Source organism: Mytilus edulis, chromosome 7, assembly GCF_963676685.1.
Source record: "Mytilus edulis chromosome 7, xbMytEdul2.2, whole genome shotgun sequence".
NCBI lineage: Eukaryota > Metazoa > Mollusca > Bivalvia > Mytilida > Mytilidae > Mytilus > Mytilus edulis.
Window position 1 is genome coordinate 60,629,090 of NC_092350.1, and position 23,572 is coordinate 60,652,661.

Here is a 23,572-nt window from a genome sequence, read left to right on the forward strand (position 1 = left end):
GCAGGTTACAACACTTGATTAGTGCTCACTGTTACTATGAAATGCAATTATTGATTTTTCGCAACGGCAAAAGTTCACATCAGTTTTATTGAGTATTGTCAATTATAAAGTGACATTTGTATAATTTTTTTCTAAACTTAAAAACCAAGAAAATTAATCCCCACAAACTTACTTTTGGATACAAAACCACGAAATTTTAACCCCACGAAAATTAATGTTTATACAGTATAGTGTATATATTTATGGTTCCATTTCCTATCCAGGCATTTTGAAACATTGAAAATTTGGAAGCTGGCCATGGAAGCATGAAGAAATGACTAACAGTTTAAGATCATTATTACTACATGTTGTACTATATGAGATCATTCATAATTGTCAATGGCATTTGTTATCAAGTACTATCAATTGTAAACTAGCATCATTTTGAAAATCTATGTCATTGGATTTAGCCATGTTAACATCTGTCTTTCAATAACAGCTGGTTCTGTACAAACAGATTTACCAGATAAACCTTATCGCTATTTGTCTGCCATTACCATATTACTGGACATCACAAAAGTTCCTGTAAAATTTTCACGTCATTTTAAAAAAGATCTGACGCCACAATGGAAAAGTAAACATACGATACCGGATATACCAAAAGTAACTTGCACGAGAGGCACTGTTATGGGTTTTTTGCATGAGAAGCCTCTGACATATGTTATCAGATGGTAAATTATGGCTTGTTTACTTCCGCTCATTACACATATGCAAAAGCTATCATATTAAGCTAAGTATATGATCAATATTTTTATTTCTTCAGCCAAGCACAAGAGGAACAGCTAGCACATCATGTTGCTAAAAAGAAGATTCCATATGTTGGAGAGAATCTGGAGACAATCAAACCATCTTCACCCAATGGAATCAAAATGGAGAAATTTGTGTTTGATGTTTTCCACTTTGCCAGGTACAGATAAAAAATAAATAAGATATTGATATGGAATTGAGAATGAAAAAGGGGAATGTGTAAAAGAGGCAATAACTGGACCAGAGAGCAGGACACAGCTTACGACTATCAATGGGTATAACAGTGATAAAATCTTGCACTGGAGGTTGGCTTTAGCGGCCCCTAAACGTATTGTATATCAGTTCAGACAAAATGAATGTCACACTAAACTGCGAAACATATAAATGAACTAAAAAATCATACAAGACAAAAAAGACAAGAAGTTTCTGACTTTGGACCGGCCCAAAAATGGGGCAGGATTAATCATGTTTTGTAAGATCTCAACTTCGCCCATCATACACGAACCTCCATTCAGTTAAGAATAAACGAACACAAGCAAAAAACACATTTTTAATATCAGTTTTATTGTGTATGATACAAGAATTGCTAAATAACCTTCATATGCTATGTAGAAAACTGACTGCCTTCTACAATAGGGGGGGGGGGACCCTATACCTGTAGATCTTAATAAAGGTAATTGTGTCTTTGGACCAAAAAAAAATTTCACAGAGTGTTCTGCCTATAGATAAATCTTTGATTTCAATTGGGTTTCATTTATATAATATAAATGCTTGTACTAGCAATCAATATATACCCTGTATTGAAGGTCACTGGTTCTCTCAAAGTACATCAGCTTTCTCCACCAATAAAAACTTGGTTCTGGTCTAATAGGAATCAAATTTAAATATAAATTATTGACCCTGGTTTTAAAACAATTCAAGAAACACATTCTAGCTTTCCTCTTATATGGTTAAAAAAGATTCAATTATTCCCATGATACAAAACTAATTCATATATATTTCTTCTTTCTCTTTTTCATTTGTGAATTTGTGTGTGTGTGTTTGTATGAATGTGATGTTTTATGCATGACTATATTTACCTGAATCATTAACATATATTTTCTATCCTTTATCATCATTTCGTCTGAATTCCTCTACCGTTCCCAAAATTTCTTCAAATTTTTAACATCTGCATGTTTATTCTATTTGAATGTTATTTTCCCTTGTGTTGGTTGTTGGATGTTTGTTTATTGTTTATTTGACCCCTGTTTTCTTGATGCATGTTTGTTTGTTTTCCTAATTGTGTCATGACCTAATTATTCCTTGCAAATGAATATTTTTATCCTTATGGTGTCATGACCTAATTTTTCCTTGCGCATGTTTATTTGTTTATCTTTATGGTTATATGACCTAATTTACCCTTGCACATGTTTATTTGTTTGTCAATATTGTGTATATGCATGCCTTTTATCCTGAATGTGGTTGTGTTTGTGGTTTTTTGTGTAAATGAGACAGGAATTTTGCTGTATGGGAAGTTCTGAGAGAGGATGAGTTCTCTCCCCTAAAGAATGCCAACACAGAACCTAAAGACACGCCCACTACAGCTCGTCATGCTCTACTGGACATGCACAGAAGATTTGTATTGGGAGCTGGAGGGAAGTTTGTTCACAGTGATGGATCAGAAATTCCAGACATTCAGAGGTAACTATCACATGTTAGATTTACATTTTGTAACTGAATCAAGTGTTCCAAAGATATGATGTGTAAATGTTTTTTGGTCACTATTGAAAGGGAGTAGGCTTGAAAGCATAAAGATTTATGGTCCAATACTGCAGAAAAAAATTAAGAAAAGAGAATAATGTGGTGCTAAAACTTGTAAAGATAGGTATTGAGATAATATATTTTTAATTACTGTAAAAGGTAACTAGGAAATAAACTTTTAAAAGTGATGTGAGGTACCTTACAACTGTGGTGACCTTAGAAATAGGTCTGATATATGTCAGACTGTATTTAGTCATGTGAACATGGTGACAGTTTTGTTCAAATAAGAATATAATTATCCCATTATAGATTTCTATATCTGTGAAGTATATAGCATGAATACCCAAATAAAAATTCACAAATACCCTAATTATATATCTTACACTGAAAACAATGTTAAACTTGCATGTGTTTTCCTATGATGTAACATTGCTTTCTTATAACCTAGCACTGTATGTTGTTGACTGTAATGTTAGGCTTAAAATAAAATATTGTTTGTTTCCACAATCCTGACGACCCTGCAAAAATGGTCTGACTCACAAAATTTTATTGTCAAAACTAAGCCAAGTATTATTTTATTCTTTTCTAATTTTCAGGCTTGCTGGAACGACCGATATTGTTCCAGCTTTTTTGGAAAAAATAAAACTATTTCCCTACCTACCTATAGCTACCCACACCTGGTTTGGCAGGGTTGGGATTTGGGAAACAAACAATATTAATTTAGGCCTTAGCATCTAGCATCACTTGTGGTGCATCTGTTTATGGTATTTAAGTCAGGTCATGCTTGCTATTTTAAATTTGATGGCCTCTCGTGTGATATTCATATGAGATACATGCAAGCTATTTTGGCCTTGTTTCCTCAATCCATTTAACTTAGATAGAGATTAATTTATACAATGTAACTTGACTTATTTGACACACAGGGGGAGCAGAAAAAAATGTCGTAATACTCGGGTTTTTTCTGCAAGGATAGGCATAATATGGGACAAAGATAATATATCAGTTAAAGCAGGATGTTGGAATACTCACGTGTTGGATTAGGCAGGTTACGCTGTATCGTAAAAAATTATTAACATTAACGCAAGGCCATATATTAATTTTTAACCCATGCTGAAAGATAAATGTTATGCTGCTTTGTCCCTATCTTAAGCTGATACAAAGTAGGTGACATCCAACATTGATTTTTTCATTTGTAACAAACTTTAGAAATAAAGGGGAACTTATAGATGAAGCTTTTTCTTTCTTAAATATTTTAGTGTGAATTTGGTATATTTTATTTAAATTTAAGTAACTGTATGATAATGGCTTTGTTCTTTGTTGAGCCTGGGATGATAGTCCTGAAAGCCGTACATATCATTCCTACATGTTGTCTAAGTTCAGTCTGTGGTTTTGAGTATTTTTTAATAATCAATAAATTAACTCAATTTTACTTTCATGGAGTTTATAAAACTTGAACAGCAGCTTTTCCAGGAACAATATGTGACCCGCCATGTCATTTGCAGGCTTATGGAGGTAGAACGTCATTGTTAGAAAAATTATAAACATGATAAATATCGAGATTCAATGAAATACGTATTTGTGAAGACGAGATAAACACTTTCCTTTGCTTCTTTTTTGCAGACGCCGAACTATACATCATATATAAGTTTTGAAGAAGTTTTATTTTATCGTTTGAAGTGAAAAATATTTGAATCTTCATTTTAAATTGATACAAAAAAAATCAAATTTCTGCTCTGTAGATTTTCTTTCATAAATGAAATCTGAAATATATCCCTAACAAATGCACCCTATAAAATGCATATAAGAGAACACCTACTTATAAACTGTTACGCGTCGCATACTAAGTATAAAGACATGCATAATAAATCTTAATTAAAAAAGGAATTCTTAAAGCTTACTTTGACAAATTTTAAACTAACTTCATTTCAACAGTGCCTTCAATAAATAAGAGTCGTCATAGAACAGTCTCATTTTCATACCGGTATTCGAAATGACTCGTTTCATTGCTATTACAACAAATATGTCATAATAACATGAGAGAGAGTTTGTTTCGGAATATTCTAGATAACTATACCAGAAAGCAAATTTTAGACAATGTACCCTCCTAAGCCTGGAAGTGGCTAGTCACATGATAGTTAACGGTGTGTTTCTCACAATGACGTTCTACCTCCATAAGCCTGGAAATGTCGTGTCTGGTCACATATATGAAGATTTTTTTATTGATTTTTATTGATGGCAGCAATTGAACAGGGCACGTGGAACTTCACCCATTAAGTGCTTGTATAATTATAAATGCAAACAGATATCTATTTTCTGCAAATCACAGTCAGCTTTCACATTTTTAATGTTAATAGTTAATTATTTTCTGCCTCTACAAAGGTACAACTGTATTGTATAAGCTTAAATATTCCTTGTATATGACAATGTTAATTTTGTTGTTTACTTTTATATGGCATGCTGTTATTTCCCTGGTTTTGCATGAGTTATCTACCCTTTGTTTATGATAATCTGTATCTGCATGTTCTAACACATCAATGTTGTCTACTTTATCTTTAGCGCTCAAAAAGAACAGGGCAGTGGAGACAAGTAAGTATATATAGGTCAATGTCTATAAGGTCAATGACCGTGGACATAGATTTTTAATATGACTTAATTTATCTTCTTCCAAATTTCATGTACAACTGTATGAAAAAAATCTTTGTGAAAACATTAGGTTTCTTTTAAATATTTTGTTCTGCTATTTTTGATGGCAAGTTTGATTATTGTTATATGCTACTGTATGTTTATGTGTTACATATATTGAGCATAAGTAGCCTTAACAGTTATTTCTTGGTGTCAAAGGAGGGATAACTCTATTTAAGACTTTTAAGTTTTATGCTAGCAAGGCCGTAGCTAGGCATCTTATTTTAGTGAGGCAAAATAATTGAGCCGAGCGAAGCGAGGCGAAAATTTTTTTTGGGAGGTATGAAATGAATGGGGCAAAATCCTGCATTCTAGGCATTTTTAGAGTGTTTGATAATGTTTTGAATTTGGACACTTTTTATATAAATTTTTCATATTTTAAGACTTTTACTAACACCAAATTTTTAAAAACTTTATTTAAATCTATATGTAAGATAATCATCCAAATATCACTGATTTGAGTCTGCTGCCAGAACATAGAAAAAACATCGATTCAGTAGAGTTTGCCACATTTTTCTATGGCCGGTTCAGTCAAATCGTTTCAGAATCATAATTTGGTCTGCTGATATTCTTATTGCGATGAACATGGAGCATGGCAAGACCGCGCAATCTTTCGCCACTCATGCATGCTCTTTTCCAAGTTTTCAGTCGTTTCAGGGGGTCTTTCAGGGCAGTCAATGTTTCTAAAGGTAGAACATTATCATCAACACAATGATCAATTTCTTCTTCTAATTCTTCTAATAATAAGGGAATTAAGCTTTCCTGTAAGCACCATCATACAGTCGCAATTACAAAATATTAAACTCGCTTTTATGCTGACAAAGAGTAGACAAACTAAGGATAGAATGAGATAAGATACATGTATATGATTCTATCTATAGAGTAAGTATATACAATATTGGTACAGGGGAATTGGAATGGAGTTTTTGACGTTTACATGTAGTTTCAAATTATTTCTGGAAATAGTTGGTGGTATTTTAGTCCCAGAATCTATAAATTTAGGGGTTAGCGGTTGGGGTGTCCGATTCCGAAACCCCGAATATAAAGAAACGAAATTCCGTAGTCCCGAATAAGTAAAGACAAAATCCTGTGTTAAAGATAGATACCATTCCTCAATAATATCAAATTGGAATATGGGATATTCTTTCAATTTTTTAGGTTTAAGAAACATGGATAAAAACTAATCCATGCATTCATGTTTCATATTATTTATATTTTATTTATCTGTAAAGAGAAAGATTAAAGTTCGTGAAATGAATACATAGACAGGACTCCCCCTTGCGATGCCCAGTACTTGATTTGTCAAAAGTTGGTGAAACGGAGAAATGAATACGCAGACATGACTGTCCCCTTCCGAAGACCAGTACTTGATTTGTCAGTCTACTTATCGTTTTTGGATTGTTCTAATGAAGTTATATGCAATACTCAGACTATGTTCACAAAAAAACTAGTTTACTAGAGATATTCCTTCTTTACCTTCAGTGTCGCTTTTCCTTTTTCTGCAAGAGCCTGTTTTAACTATAAAGATCCATGGTGATTATCGTTACTAGGTTAATGTAATCGAGAAACATCACCCGTTGAGATGCTGAGTTATATCCAGGAAAAAATAGTTTAAAAGGAATGATGACAAGTTATAGAAAAATTAAGGTTGAGACAGAACAACAAATGACTATTATATTTATATATATACATGATATATGTATAAAAAAAATAATCAGTGTCGAAATTTTAGTGAGGCAATTGCCTCACTTGCCTCAAGGGTAGCTACGGCCTTGAGCTAGTATCATGTGGGGAAGGTGGCTTCTAATGATTTTTTAGCCACAGTTATTCTTGAAATGAAACAATTTTACCATTTAATGAATGCACGAGATATTTTGTAATATTTTGTTGGATCTTGATATTTTTAAAAAGTTATCTTCAACTGCTTTTGAAATATTTTAAAGAACAATTTTGATTGATAGGAATATAAAGGTTTATTATTGGTTTTTTTATTTGTTCTTATTTGTACAGCTAATTTAAGAAGATTTCATTGGTAAAGATGAATTAAAAATTTAAGATTTCTTTACCATGCAAGACACTCATGGGTAGTGGAGGTTGTTAAAAAAACACCTTCTTCATGAACTTAAGTACTCAATAAACAATTTCTGAAACTTTTTCTGCTATCAAAACCTTTAAAGCAAATATTTAATGATAATAATATGTTTCCGCAATCCCAGTAAATGCATACACAGAATTCAATCACTCTCTCTAATTTTTCTGCATAGATAAGTGTAAAATTATTTTGGTTTTTTTTTTAGTCAAAAAGATGCTGATGATGAAAATGGTATTGTCTGTGAAATATCTCCATTAGTATCTTATGCTGGTGAGGTATGTACTATAACAATCATGTCAAAATGATTTTGTACTATTAAAGGTATATGAACATAGCATTACAAACACTTTTGTGATGTGTTTTTCATCTTTTGATTTTGCCATTTGATTAGGAACTTTTTGTTTTGAATTTTCTCCACATTTAGTATTTTGTTATTTTACTTAGTATTTACATCGTATACCTTGTATTAATGACATTTTTATACCCCCGCTTTAAAAAAGGGGGGGTATACTGTTTTACCTCTGTCTGTCCGTCAGTCCGTCCGTCAGTCCGTCCGTCCGTCAGTCAGTCCGTCCCATGAAACTTTCGTCACATTTTTCTCAGGAACTACACATCCACCCTTTCTGTAATTTGGTATCAACATTTATATATGTTAGCCATACCGTGTGATGCGTTTTCAGATTCATCACTTGACAACTTCCTGTTTACCGAACACTTGTATGATTTTACACATGATAGCCAAGTTGAAAATTTTCGTCACATTTTTCTCAGCAACTACAATACAAGGATTTCTGAAATTTGGTTTCAGGATTTATATAAGTCAGCTATACCGTGTGATGTGTTTTCAGATTCATCACTCGACAACTTCCTGTTTACCGAACACTTGTATGATTTTACACATGATAGCCAAGTTGAAAATTTTCGTCACATTTTTCTCAGGAACTACAATACAAGGATTTCTGAAATTTGGTTTCAGGTTTTATATAAGTCAGCTATACCGTGTGATGCGTTTTCAGATTTATCACTTGACAACTTCCTGTTTACCGAACACTTGCATATTTTTACACTATTAATATTATCCACTTGCGGCGGGGGTATCATCAGTGAGCAGTAGCTCGCAGTTTCACTTGTTATACCTTACAAGTCTACACAGTTATATGAGAAATAATTGTGAATACTGTAAATTCAGAAATTATGATGATTTTTTTTTAATGGGATTAATGCTGGGTTAGTATTGCAATAATAAGAACACTTGTTCTAATATCCAATGCAGACTTTCTGAGATCCTAACAATTTATCTAGCATTTTTTGTCTATTCTTTAAAAATCTCAATAATTAAATGCAAACAATAATGTCTGGATATACAGTTAAAATATATGTTGGGTATGCATCAGCAAGATAGCAACCCAACAGCACACTTTAACAAACAGTGTTCTTTGGGTAAATAATTTAACTGTTACTGTATATCTTATGCTTAGGTAATTTAAAAATGGTTGTTTTAATTTCTAATATTTTGGCCGTTGCATCACTAACTTTATTGAAGACTTACTTGAATATTATTTATTGCACAAAATATTATAAAAATAAGAGATGTGGCATCACTGGTATGATTGCCAACGAGACAACTATCCACCTAAGCTCAAATGAAGTGGATATAAGAAACTGTATGGCCTTCAAAGATGAGAAAAATCCATACTGTATAATCAGCTATAAAAGTCTCCTACATGAATTTCAGAAAAAAAATTAAATAATTCAACTGGAAAAAATAATTGCTTCATAACAAAGCATGTACTGTTTCTATTTACAGGGTTTAGAAGATCTGGTGAAAGGAAAGAGTTTTGTTTCCCCACTTTACCTAGAACAAGGGCCTAGTGACGAGAAACCAGTGGTCACACAAGGAGAAAGAAGCTAATGTAAACAATCATTTAGTGTGGGCAGCTACTTAATATAGAACTAGGTTGGAAGGGAAGCTTTCTGTGATCTGGGACAATTGTATGGTTTTATTTTCGTCGGACTACACATAAGTGTATTTGTGGTGGACTTTTGTTAATGAATTTTATAATACACACCTATTACGCATATTTATTATAAAGCATTTTTTTTACTTTTTCACTGGCTTGTTTAACTTTGTAGGATAGGGAAAGAAACATTTTGTATTCAAACCAGTTTTTCATGATGCCAAAAAATTTACCCCTTCAAAATCTTAATGAATACTGGGTAATATTTTCAAAATTTATGCAAAAGTGATTTGATTGGTTAGCAGAATTCTAAAGAATGAATAACCAACCAATGACACAGTCATGTTTATTTTTGATGTGCCATGAATGAAGTTACCTACAATCCATTAGATTCTAAAACTGTAGACTGAATGGTGCACATAAACTCAAAGTATAGATACCAGGATTAAATTTCATCTGCAGTGATGCTTAAAATTGAGAATGGAAATGTGGAATGTGTCAATATAAAGGAGTATTAAAGTATTAAAAAGATTGAATCAAAGAAGTGTAAATAAAGGCAAATAAAGTATAAAGTTCAAGAATTACATAAATAATGACAAACTGTCTTTTTTCTCATCTTTACATTTGATTGCTATATGTAAGTTTGCTAAATTTAAGTAAATTTCAGTATTGAGTACATAAAGTTAAAGTTAGCAAAAAATTGAAAAACAATCAGGTTAATTGGTGCATAAAGTTAATTTGTGTGTCAAGTAATTTTTTTATTATATGGTGTTTATGGTAATATTGTTATGTCTGTTATATATTTTTTTTTTAATCTTTGTTACTCATTTTAAAATGAAGAGATGAAATAGTTTTCAATTTTTTGTTTTGTTATTGTCATTATCATGTTAAATAGCTAAATGGAAAATAAATTTTTGATTTACTTTGTAATTGCCATAGATTATGCCATCCTCTTTGTCAAGTGGTGTTTGGGACATAGATATAATTGAACCTTAAATCAAAATAAATTACAATTCTTGAAAAATATGTAAAAACTGAATGAATGGTTAGTTTTCTACATTTGAATCTCAGAGCTTAACATTAAAATATTACAATTAAGAATAAGATGACTATATAGTTCTTTACTTGTAAGGTTGTAGCAGAAGTCAATAATTAGGAAAAGTCTGCAAACTTCTATTTAGTAAAAGAGGTTATAAGGACCTGGTTTTTAGCTTACATGGCTAAATTAAACCTCACTTGGCCACAATCACAGGGATCTCCATGGCCTGTTTAACGATGGCGCCCCGCCATCGTTCAAATGTCATGCGCCATCGTCAAATGACTCGCGCCATCGTTAAATTATTTTGCGCCATCGTTAAATGTCTTCCGCCATCGTTCAAAACTTCATCGTTTTTTGTAGCCCGACGCCATTTTTTTTATCAATTATAATCAAATGCATGTAATTGCATAACCCTTAGGCTTTTTATGTTATAATCCAATACAGTTCTAACGCCTCATGAATATACGGATTAAGATCGCTAATCACTTGTACCTGAGCTTGTACAGGTAGATCAACAAACCAGACACGAGAATACTATCTGAGGATAGACGATTCATTTGTCGAAATAATCAACTAAGTTTTAGCAAATGATTATGATAATTTAGATTAAATAGATAAATTAATAATCCAGTTACAAAGAAAACAGTTTAACAAGTCGAACACGTGCTTTGTTTTGACTTACGCAATCAGCATCCCCCTTTTTTAAGCAGTACAAAATAAGACGCAAAACAGTAAATATTATTTCATCTCAATTAACTCGAGTACTGCTGTAACGATAATTTTGAATTACTTTAAAAGTTTAAAAGTAAAAACTTTAAATATTTCCTGTAAAGAAATATCGTATCGTAATTCCGAATTCATTTCGTATATTACAATCAAATTGATACATCCGCGTTTCCGGTTTCTATTCAGACTCGAAAGATACATGTTGCACAGCATCAATTTGCCAGATAAAGTCATTAAAAACCTTTTCATTTATCAACGTTTGCTTTACAAATCTCTTTAACCTTTTACATAACCCGTACGAATCGTTTTGTTGTTGCTGCAAATCAGCCATTCTGAATTTGACATAGCTGCGGAACCGTAGCTCTTAGGTCCTTATGTTATTTTTTGACTATTTGCGGTCAAAAAATAACATAAGGACCTAAGAGCTACAGTTCCGCAGCTAAATTGGACAGTGTCCATGAAAAATAAGCTCCACATCATATGATTTTTAACCCCCATAACAATTACCAAAAATACAAGAAATCTACATGGGGACCTTCATGAAAGCTTTTGGTCATTCTCGACTAAAGGGGGACCATGAAGACTTGGCGTTTGAATGGTTAAAAATGGCAATTAATGAAAATATTGATACTTCTAATTCTATAATGAAAATTCAAATAAATATAATTTAAATAAGCAATGAATTAGCATGTTCACCATTCCTTGTATGGAGGGATAAATACTTCCGATCGCGCTACACTGTACAAGGTAGACACGGTTTGTAATGGTGAAAGTTCCTCCATCGTTCAATTTTCATCCATGGAGATCCCTGAATCATTATTGGGGAATTTAGTTTTAAAAATGTGTCCAATGACCCAGCCCGCCAAACAAGATGGCTGTCATGGCTTAACATGGAACATAGGGGTACAATGCAGATTTTGGCTTATATCCCTGAAACCAAAGCATTTAGAACAAATCTTACAGGGAGGAGGGGGAGATGTTGATCAGGTCAAGATCCATCTGCTATGAAATTGTCAGAAGAATCAGACAACCCTTTTTGGGTTGCTGTCCCTGAATTGGTAATTTTTAGAAAATTTTTCAGTGTTTGGTTATTATCTTGAATATTATTATAGATAGAGATAAACTGTCAACAGCAGTTATGTTCAGCAAATATGTCAACATGAGCAAAGTTGAAGGAGTAATTGCCCTTTATAGTAAATTTTTAACAATTTTTCGTAAATTTTTGTTAACTTTTCCAAAAATCTTTCTTCTCTAAAGCTAGAGACAAATTCAACCAAACTTGGCCACAGTCGCATGATCTAACAAGCATGATAGTTGTTAAAGGAATATCAGTTCATAGTTATATAAAAGTAATTCTACTTGTCTTCTGGGGTAGAATTAAAATTTATTTATTTTATAAAAAGATAAAAGTTCCTACTTTGATTCTTTAAGTTAAATACAGATCCCTTGTACATGTATATGGCAAAATGACGGGTCAGAGTCTGTTTAGACAGGTGGTAGTGATTTTCCAGCCTATAACAAAGCTTGCATACTTTTCCTTTATAATTGATTTCCCGGTGTTATTATTTAAAATGTATGTATTTAGCAATATAATTGGAGCAGTTTAATATTTATGTATTTACAATTTTCATCAATTGGACAACTTTCTTTTCTTTCGCAAACAGTTGCCAATATTTGCACATGTTTCAAAACAACTAGTCCAAGATATTTTGCCCAAACTTTGTGACAAAGAAAAAACATTTGGGCAATTGTAAGACAAATTAAGTCATACAAATTCATTAGTCTTCAACAAAACTTTGATCCAGTTGATCTTTTTACTAATAACATCTTAATTATCTGTCAATTTGTTAAGATACAGTAGATTGTAATACATTGTAATAAGCATTACTAGTTTTGTATCATATGAAGATCTAGGACTAAAAATATTTTTAATCTATAAGGTTTAATTTAAAATGATTTATGGTATTTTAAAATGCATATACCACTATATGACCATTGGTTCATTGCTTGAAAAACAACATGTGCCCACTGATCTATGCAAAATTCATGTTTCATATTCTGATCATTTGTACCAATATTTCATCTATCTGATTTTTTCTCATACTTTATGTACATGTATCTACAGGTACCTGGAATTAAAAATAAATCAAACCTAGTTTTGTTTTCATTTGCGAATAACTGTTCTTTTTAGTTCTGACCCAGTACATTCACCAGCTGAAGATTTTGAAATAGTTACTCTTCATTTCTATAAATGAATTATTTTTCAGTAGTAGTTCAAAATAGTATCAATAAAAATACTCAAAGGTTAATTGCAAAAGGAAAGTGGGAAGTCCAAAAACCTGACAAAAGCAAACACTCGATTATATTGATAATGGTTCATAGGCATTATTCAAAGAAAATGTTGAGCTTAACCATATAGGTGACTTTTGAAAAATTGTTTTATGAAATTAGAAAATGAAATAAAGGATCATTATTATAGATATAGAAAGATGTGGTGTGAGTGCCAAAGAGACAACTCTACATCCAAATAACAATTTAAAAAAGTAAACCATTATAGGTCAATGTACGGCCTTCAACACGGAGCCTTGGCTCACACAGAACAACAAGCTATAAAGGGCCCCCAAAATACTAGTGTAAAACCATTCAAACGGGAAAACCAACCGTCTAATTTATATAAACGAGAATGAGAAACACGTTTAAATTACATAAACAAAAGACAACTGCTGTACATCAGATTCCTGACTTAGGACAGGTGCAAACATTTGCAGCGGGATTAAACGTTTTAATGGTACCAAACCTTCTCCCTTTTTCTGAAACAATAGCATAACATCACAACATATAATTTTTATAGAACTGTTTAAAGAAGATTTTTTCAAATTTGGGAACTTCATAGTCATAGTCACCAAAACTGACAATTGTTGTAAATATTCTGTTTAAATCTCTTACAGTGTTCATTCTAGATAATCTTAGCTGCACAGATTTACTGTGCATATATAAGAGTTGCACAGGCTGTCATGGCATTTTTTAGGAAATTTTCCCATTTTCCAAACAATTTTTGGAAACTTAGTAATTTACAAGAAAGATTTTCAAAAGAATGTACACATTTGTGTAATTAACTCCTATATTTTTAAAGAATGAATACATATTGGAACTGTCCACCTAGTGTCATGAATTTGTTAGAGACATGTTCTCTCAGATTTGTTAAAGTTAACATAAGTCCTTATACTTATAATTGTACCTAAGTGTGGTATAGAAGTTTAAATTAGCCTTTAAAAATTGTCACCTTTAAGTAAGTATATGGACTACAACCACAAATACAAAAACAAAATAGGCACAATAAATACATTAGTTCTGATTTTAGTGTAAAGGTTGGATTGCAATCGAAACAATATTGTCAGTTGCTTCATAGTCATTAATTTAATTTCTCAGGTTCGGGAGAAGAATCACAGTTTAATATTTTCTTTGCATATCAATAAGCAATAAACATATTTACAAAGAAAGCAAAATCAAATTGAAAAACTGTGGTACTCCATACAAGAAGTACATAAAAACTGTGAGTTCTTTGAAACAATACTACTCTACTAATGAAACAATATAAAAGTATGCATAGATTCTACGAATGCAAAAATATCCGTAATATATGTATATAGCAAATAAAAAAAAAACTGTTCACTAGGGAGTGGTGGGTGGGAAGAAACTATTTTCCCGAAAAATATAAAATGACTGCAAGCGCTGCTTTTAGAATAATTATGATTGCGTGTTTAAAACAAAGGCCATACTAATTAGTGCTGATTGGTCAATTGAAAATTAATAAGCAATCTCATTGGTTAATTAGTATGATCTCGCAAAACAATTAGTAAACGAGAAGCACATGCAGAAGTGACTGGGAAACCCCCTTGCTGATTGGATGATAAAGCCCCTGTATAACATGTGTACAGCATTCCAAAACGAATGTGTCCTAATAATCTATTTATATAAAATAGTTCCATCTGCTTCTGAGATAGAGCACAAACAATTTTGTGCCGTGTGATGAAATTTTCAGACTTATCCATATACATCTCAAGCAATTTATTAATGATATCAAATCAGATTTTTAAGTTATAAACTCATTTTAAGTGTAAAATATTATTACCCAAGATAATTATTTTAATGAAAATTACAAAAGAGTTGCTTGGTAAATGATTCTATTTGTTTAAAAAAAATATAGGCACAACAACTCGATCAATGCAAATAGATGTGTTTATAAGTAAGCTTGACAGATCTGACGATTCTATGATCTTCAGTTACGTTCCGATACTAAGCATTGGTTGCTGCTATACAAAATGTCTCGCCTGTGATGAAATTCGCAGTATGGGAGACATTGGTATTACTATCTGGTGTCTTTTTTCTATGTAGTTTCTATATTTCAGAATGTTTAAAGCTTTGTATATCAGAAGGTAGACGACCTGGATGCTTCATATCTTGTTTGTAGATACTTTATGTTATGAAGTTTCCGTCTGCCATAAGTTCAATTTCCTTGACCTCATTTTTCATGTGTTTATGGGTTAGTGATAATAATTCTTTTGTAATGCGAATTTCTCACTTATGAGTTATAGGATATCTACATTTGGTATATGGGTTCCTTGCAACGTCTTCATTTCCATGCGACAGTATTCACCTGGCATGACCTCATTGCATTGACCAGTGATACTTGATTAGGTTCGTTTTTCAAATACTATAAACAGTGGGATAACTATATGTTGTGTATGGAATGACTGTAATGGGTACATGTCAGTGTGGCAGGTGTCATCTGACCTTGTCCTCATTTTCATGGTTCATTGGTCGATGTTAAGTTGGGTTTTTTTTTGTCTGTTTTTCAAGTACTTTTATATTTGTCAACTATATTAAGTGTTTAAAATTATTGTAGGGTATACACATCACTCAAGCCAGTATCATATGACCTCGACCTCATTTTCATGGTCAATGGTCAATGTTAGGTTTTAGTACTATATTCGTCAACTCTATTTAGTGTATTAAATGAGTGTAAGGTATACACGTCATTCCAGCAAGTATCATATGACCTTGACCTTATTCTAAAGGTCCATTGGACTTGTTAAGTTTTTTGGGTTTCAGTTTGTTTTTCAAATCTTTAAAAGTAATAAGTCAGCTCTTATTGGTGAATGAAATGCATATAAGGTGTCTGTCTGGCAGGTATTATCTTACCTTGACCTCAGTTTCATGGTTCCTTGGTTAATGATATATTTTCGTAATTTGTTTAACCTTCCAGAGACTAAGCATCAAGTCAACTATATTTGGTGTATGGAAAGATTATAAGGCTTCATCATCTTAAAACATTGATAATGTTTAAGTTTATGTGATACTTGTGGTAAAAACTTCATGTTACAAATTTCAACATAAATTCAATGATAAGTAAAGCAGGCGAGACATTTCATCGTATGCGCTCTCGTTATCATACGAATTAAAAGCATTTGACGGAATACAATTATTAGTCTTTCGGCATTTGAGAGATCAGTATTTGTATGGATTGGACAACTACTGTAAACTGTAGGCAGTAATCAAAGGTTCCATTTGTGTCATTTTTCACCTAGACAACAACCAAGTCTGATTCTATTTTTCTGTGTCACACAAAAAATACATACATGTTGTACGGGTATCATGACATTGCTTTCTGCGAACTGTAACCCTGTGAACTAACACATACGTTAAACATCTAGGATACCATGTTGGTCAGTACATAACATGTTTCATATTCACCTCGCACTTAACATGTTCTTATACTGAAATTTACATTTTATTTCCAATAATCTGTATCGTCTAATTTTATGACGTATTTCATTTATATAAAAAGAAACGGTATTAAAAGAGAGAAAGCTGGGGAAAGCACTCGTGAATATCCAATTAGAGACGCCTACAAGCTTTATGGTAATTCATTGCATTTCAATTGGAAATCATTGTTGTCAGATTACAAGAGGTGTTACTTAGTATATGACTTTAAAAGTCTTTGGTTTATAATTTTATAGGCTCGGTCAGTCCAAAAATTGGTTTCCGTTCTGTAACTTTAGTTTGCCTCAACCAAATGTTATGAAACATATAAACAATGCTTATTGCAACAAAACACAGACAAAAATTGAATGTGGGTGGCGTCACTCAAACCGTTCTAGAGTTATGCCCTTTTACAATGGAAAACATGTTGATATTTTCGTTACTGCTCTCTAACTTTAGTTTGCCTAAACAAAATATTATAAAATTTATACACAATGCTTATTACAAAACAAAATGGGTTAAGGTTTGAATTTGGATAATGTCACTTTCGCCATTTAAGAGTTGTGCCCAATTACAAATGAAAACGCTGATTTTTCTTTCTCATGTTTCTGTTCTATTACTTTAGTTCGTCTGACTCAAATGTTATGAAACATATACATATGCGGGAGTTTCTGGCTGCATTGGTGACCTTCTGCGGTCGTCTGATCTATGGTCGGGATGTTGTCTCTTTGACACATTCCCCATTTCCATTCTCAATTTTATATAATGCTAATTACCACAAAACACAGATCAAGTTTGAATTTGGGTAGCATCTCTTTTACTGTTCTTAAGTTATATAAAAAAGAAGATGTGGTATGATTTCAAATGAGACAAATGTTCACAAGAGTCCCTTTATAACCCTTTATTATATGCCAGCGAGGGCATCATCTGTGTCTCATTTATTTAGCTATTGCTTGCAAACTTTATAACCATCAATGTCTATTTTCGTCCTTCAATCGGGTCTAGTTTTTTGAGACGGAATCTCACATTTCCGTTCCGAATTCTTCATGCTGAATCTGATGCACTCGCCGAGAAAGTCAATCTATACTGCAAATATTATGCAAAAATCACTGAAAATATTGCCAGGGATTCTACAAAATCCCTGATTACAAGTTTAAACTTGACATAAGAAAAATGTTTTTCTTAATACAAACTAAATGAACCAATGATTTTGAAATTAATTATTTTAATTAATAATATTAGGTAAAACAGAAAATATTAGGTACATCGATTATAGATAATAGGAATATGAACTGATATAAAGACTGCCAATGAACAAATTAGGTTCCCTAAATCCATTAATTATAATCGAAAATCAACTGCAAATTCAAAATATGTTTGTGCAAATGAATATTGCCTATTGTCTATAAACATTTCATATATTGATCTAAAGAGACAGCAACTTTGACAATTATGTTTTTCAAATTAAATCAAACAAAAAAGCCGTGTCGTTGAAGTTGGCGACAAGCAACTGATTGTTGAGTCCACTATAATGAAGTGCCACAGGATTAAATAGACCATCACTTGCTGTCAATACCTCTTTATGTCGTTGGCCATCAGGGGAGATAACTACCACATTATTCAATCCGTACCCCACCACGTACACGTTACCATCATTATCTACATCAATACCATGAGGAGACTTCAAAGCGCGTTCGTTATGGAATGTCCATTGTAGTTTTCCTTGTAGATTATAACATGTAACAGTGTTTGTACTATAACTTGTATGATATATGTTGTCCCTAAATGTCACAGTGTAACAGTTTGAGGGCATTTTGTTTCGCACTATGTCCCGTATTGATTCGTTGTACAGATTAATCATTCGTATAGCTTAGTCGTTACCGGAATAAATCAATCGATTATCTTTCAATGCAATACCATAACTATTGGAATCTAGTAAAATTGTTTTCTTGATTTGTTTTTTCTCTATGTCTACAATGATAATACACATTTCTGAATTACCAGATGTGACAGCCAATGCATTGTCCTGGCTTATATACGCTATATAAAACACTTTACACGGCATTTTCACCTCAAAGTCTTTCAACCCACTATTGCTGAATAAAATTACTGTTTTGTAAGAGTTATAAGTTAATGCCAATTTACCATCAGGCAGTATGCAACATCCGTAAATGTAGCCTCTTTCAATGGTAATGGTCTTGTGTATCATTAGCTTTATATCTTCAATGGATCTTCGTTGAACGGCTGGTACTATCAATTGGGCTTGTTTTGACTTTTTCTTTATCAGAACCATATCGAAAGATTTAGATTCAATACGCACTTCTCCAAAACTTTTGATTTGTGATATGATATTTTGGATAGAGGTGCTAATCGTATATGAAAGAGTAGTCTGCCTTCCGCTTTCTACAAGAGACTGCATAAATGTTTGTTTCCTGAGGGCTTTCTGTTCTATTTGCTTCATTGAGAGAAACATTTGAAGATCCGTTAGAGTTTTCTTGTTCTTCGAGTACATAAAGTTGTTTCATTAAATCTTCGTATAACTTGTCGAGATGGTTATTGATCTTCATTCTGGTCTCTTTTATTTCTTTTTCGATTTCTTTTCTCTTTTCTTTCAAAGTCGATAAATTTCTATGTTGATGCTGACTGATTTTCTGTAGATTCTCTGCTACTTCAACTAATGTTTCCTCTATTTTGAACAAGGCATTGGAGGTTTTTGCGTTCAGAATAACATCATCTAATTCGAAGATGTCCCGGCACTCTTTGTGACATTCCACGATACATGTGCTGCAGCAGGGACATTCATCCTTCTGGCAATAGAATAGATGTTTTTTATTGTGCTTTGGACAATACTGAGTATTTTTCAGTAAATCAGCTGGTAGTTTATGTTATTCGGCAATAGGTATCGCACTATGGGTTCGCGATGCCTTAGACAAACTGTGATGTTCATTGCATTCTAAACATAGTCCCTCGTCACATTCTGTACACCAGACTATTGATGGTTTGGTGATGTGGCGGAGGTCACAGAAACCACAACTGTGAGATGATGCCGCCATTAAACACACTACAAAACTAAAATCAGTGATAAATGATTAGTCATAATACTATTTGTTCAATCGGTGGACTTATCTTCAAAAATATATATTATAAAATACGAAATAATTCTGAATGATCTCATTTCCACATGACTTGGTTTTTAATACACCAAAATCAACATACATGTATATTTTATTCGTTGCAGCTTGAGTAACTTTCAATCAGTCTTTAAAAAATTAAACTGATAAAATCGACTATTTTCATATTCATAAAAGATAGAAAAACATTGGACCATTAATAGAGAAATTCAGTTCGATTTACTTTGAATGCAAGGTTCATTACCTATGACTTTGAACCGTTTGTCGTATTGGGACAGACGATATATTGATTTATTTTGAATTGGAACAAATATAAGCCAGTCATATCAATCGATCATCTGATTATAAGTAAGAGTTATGTCGATATATTTATTGTTGATTGATTAAACAAATAGTAAAACATATAAACTTATTTCACAACCAATCTTAATAAAATTGAAAAAGAAAATGGGGAATGTTTCAAAGTGACAACAACAGGAACATAGACCAGACAACAGCCGAATGCCACTAATGGGTCTTCAATGGAGCGAGAAACTCCCGCACCCTTTTGCGTCCTTCAGCTGGCCGCTAAACAAATTAATAGCATATAACATTACAATTTAGCAGGACTAAGACCCCCCCTAAAAAAAAATATATGTTTTTCCTAATACACCTTTGAAAACAATAGGGTACGTGTAGGTAGGGATTATTTTGTGTTTAACCGCTTTTTTACATTGAGTCTATAGAAGGGACATTCTGACTTGAAAAGTGGTTATTGAAAAATGCAAAAAAAAAAACTTTCGGGTAGGCTATTTTTTAGCTTAGAGAATAAGGAGGATACCGTAATAGGAAACACACATTTTGTTTAATTTTGCCTAAGATATTCAAATCTTGGTTAAGTAGACGAAGAGATCAATAAATAAAACATGTTATGCATGCATCAAATTAAATTTCCGTTTTTTTTTCTGTCAACAAGAAGAAGACTATTAAATTCAAACCTGTATAGGTACTTGTTATATGTAAACACACTAACAATAGAGAGTTACGGTTCTTAACATCATTTTTAATTATTTATTTTAAACAATTTAGAAGTTCAGTTTTGTTTTACAAGAAAGGATATGTGAACGAAACGCGCGTCTGGCGTACTTAATTATAATCCTGGTACCTTTGATAACTATTGAATGGTTAATAGGAAAACGTACTAAAAAAGAAATAATCTTATAGATATCAGACATAATCTTAAAATTACCTTTCGATTTGAAACTAAATTTCATAAACTTTTAGTTTACCAGGTAGGTTATCAATCACATGATTTATAAACTGATTAATTATTATCTACACACTAATGATTGGGGTAGATTAAGAAATATAACTACTTATTATGGGGTTCGTGTTGCTTATTCTTTAGTTTTCTATGTTGTATGTACTATTGCTCGTCTATTTGTCTTTTTTTTCATTTTTAGCCATGGCGTTGTTAGTTTATTTTCGATTTATGAGTTTGACTGTCACTTTTGTATCTTTCGTCCCTCTTTTATGGACATTTCTTACTTTTATTCGATCATTGCATTCTACTTTTTTTAATTTATTTATTTATGGAATGGCAAACCAAAAATTTTGTAGGCGAAAACACACGCTTTTTTCATCATAAATATATAGACCCTTCTACAACGAAATTTGTTTTACATGCACAAGTATAAAAATTGCGGTTTTTATCCAACGCAATCATAGGTTTGAACGTAGTTTTCAATTTAGACTTGTTTATATATATATATATATATATGACTTAAACAATTTTGCATATGTATCATACAATCCAATGTCGGTGTTATCGCCACTAAGTTACTTTATTCTTAGCATTTTGTGCAGTTTTGTTTTGTTATTATTTCGATAACTATAGAGTATAGGATGACAAATAAAAAACGAATAATCGAACAAATTTCAGCGTAAAAAGACCAACAAGCAAGTATAGTTTAACCAATTATCAATTATCAATTAAATGCGTCAAGAAGGGACTAGAAAACAAGCGCAGTGAGAAGAAACCAATTTGTCATCAAGAAAATAAAACAATAGAAAATAGTCAAATACAATAACATTTTGAATAATAATTATTTCATTTCATTTTGAACTGCAAAAATTGTCAACCAAGACAGGATTTACAAGGAACATAGATGACATTTTAAGTCTACTTCTTACGTTTCAAAGTTGTTGTCCGTATATTTTGAGTTTAACCAAAAACTCTTGAAAGCAGATACAGAAATTTAACTAAAGTAGATAAAGATATTAAAAAAAGCGATACTATTTTTTTTTTACCTATAATCTTGAAAACTATAACTTATAACAAAACTTATAATATAAGAAAGGTTAACTAAGTTACATACTTCAATTACGATTTTTACTCATTTGTGTATCTACATAAAAATCATATTGCAGGGAGAATCTGTAAGCGGCAAAATGTATGCAGTGAATTAAAATCAATAAAAAAATCCGGTCAAAGTCGATATTAAACTGACTCTTTAATGAAGTTCTTACTCTTGAATGAAAATGTCCATCCATTTTTATTGCATTTACATGAAATTATCATGAAAACTATGTTCTAGTCAGTGTAAATAAACCCATCATAGATACCAGGACTAAATTTAGTATGTACGCCAGACAAGCGTTTCGTCTACAAAAGACTCATCAGTGACGCTCGAATCCAAAAACGTTAAAAAGGTCAAATAAAGTACGAAGTTGAAGAGCATTGAGGACCAAAATTCTTAAAGTTTTGCCAAATACAGCTAAGGTAATATATGCCTGAGGTAGAAAAGCCTTAGTATTTCAAAAAAATTCAAATATGTGTTAACAGTAAATTTAGATAATGAGAAGTCATTTACAGTGAAAGACGTTGAACAGGATCTGTTTGTCCATCCGAAGCACATGAACTCACACATGAACTTGTGTTGCTCGGTCTGTTGGTATCTTTGTAGTGTAGACATCTAGATTTCCACCCTTGTAATTTACTTTATATATAATTTGTTCGGATATGGTGACGTTGGTTTTTTTTCTGTCATAACATACACCGACGGATGCCAGGATTGCCCAAAGGAAAGATCGAGCATAGGGAGGTAATTCTTTGGACTATCTTGATACAACGAGAAATCTCTGTCCAAAATGATTTTAAAAGTGTTCAAAGAGAGAAAATTGAACAATGAAACACAATTTGCAACAACAAATGGATTTCAATGTTTTGTACTCTGTAGTAAAGCAATGCCAATTCACACTCAGGAAATCATTTTAGAGAAAAGTTCACGTTTGGTACTTAACAGTCCAAACAACGTAGATGTTAAACAACAATGTAAGACGTGGTAAAATGTCATTTGTTAGTTGAGACAGACTCATCGTGTAAATAAACAATTTTTTTTTTTATTTTTAATCTTTCATTTTCATAACTCGTGTCAGAGCTGTTTCAGTGTAAGGAGCACACTCCTGTATATGAAGTCTTTATAGTGTAAACATAGACAAGCATAAAAGAGGGACGAAAGATACCAAGGGGACAGTCAAACTCATAAATCGAAAATAAACTGACAACGCCTGGCTAAAAATTAAAAAGACAAACAGACAAACAAAAACAAAAAACACATGACACAACATAAAAAACTAAATAATAAGCAACACGAACCCTAACGTATCAATTAAG

The 23,572-nt window shown here is 32.2% G+C and overlaps 1 protein-coding gene across 12 annotated transcripts in view; it reads left to right on the forward strand.

The window, feature by feature from the left end:
- LOC139481930 (UDP-N-acetylhexosamine pyrophosphorylase-like) overlaps window positions 1-23,572 on the forward strand; it is a 116,104-nt gene that overhangs the window by 10,175 nt on the left and 82,357 nt on the right. Inside the window, exons 7-11 of one of the 12 annotated variants that reach the window (XM_071265500.1) lie at window positions 803-946; window positions 2,281-2,466; window positions 5,083-5,112; window positions 7,506-7,575; window positions 9,108-13,190. The exons of 4 other annotated variants lie outside the window; for them this stretch is intronic. In XM_071265500.1, the coding sequence (XP_071121601.1) occupies window positions 803-946; window positions 2,281-2,466; window positions 5,083-5,112; window positions 7,506-7,575; window positions 9,108-9,212 (535 nt within the window). In that variant the 3' untranslated portion in view covers window positions 9,213-13,190. Of the gene's footprint in view, window positions 1-802; window positions 947-2,273; window positions 2,467-5,082; window positions 5,113-7,505; window positions 7,576-9,107; window positions 13,191-23,572 lie in introns of those variants that run through there. 7 more of the 12 variants (XM_071265496.1, XM_071265497.1, XM_071265507.1 and 4 more) reach the window with 7 other exon arrangements.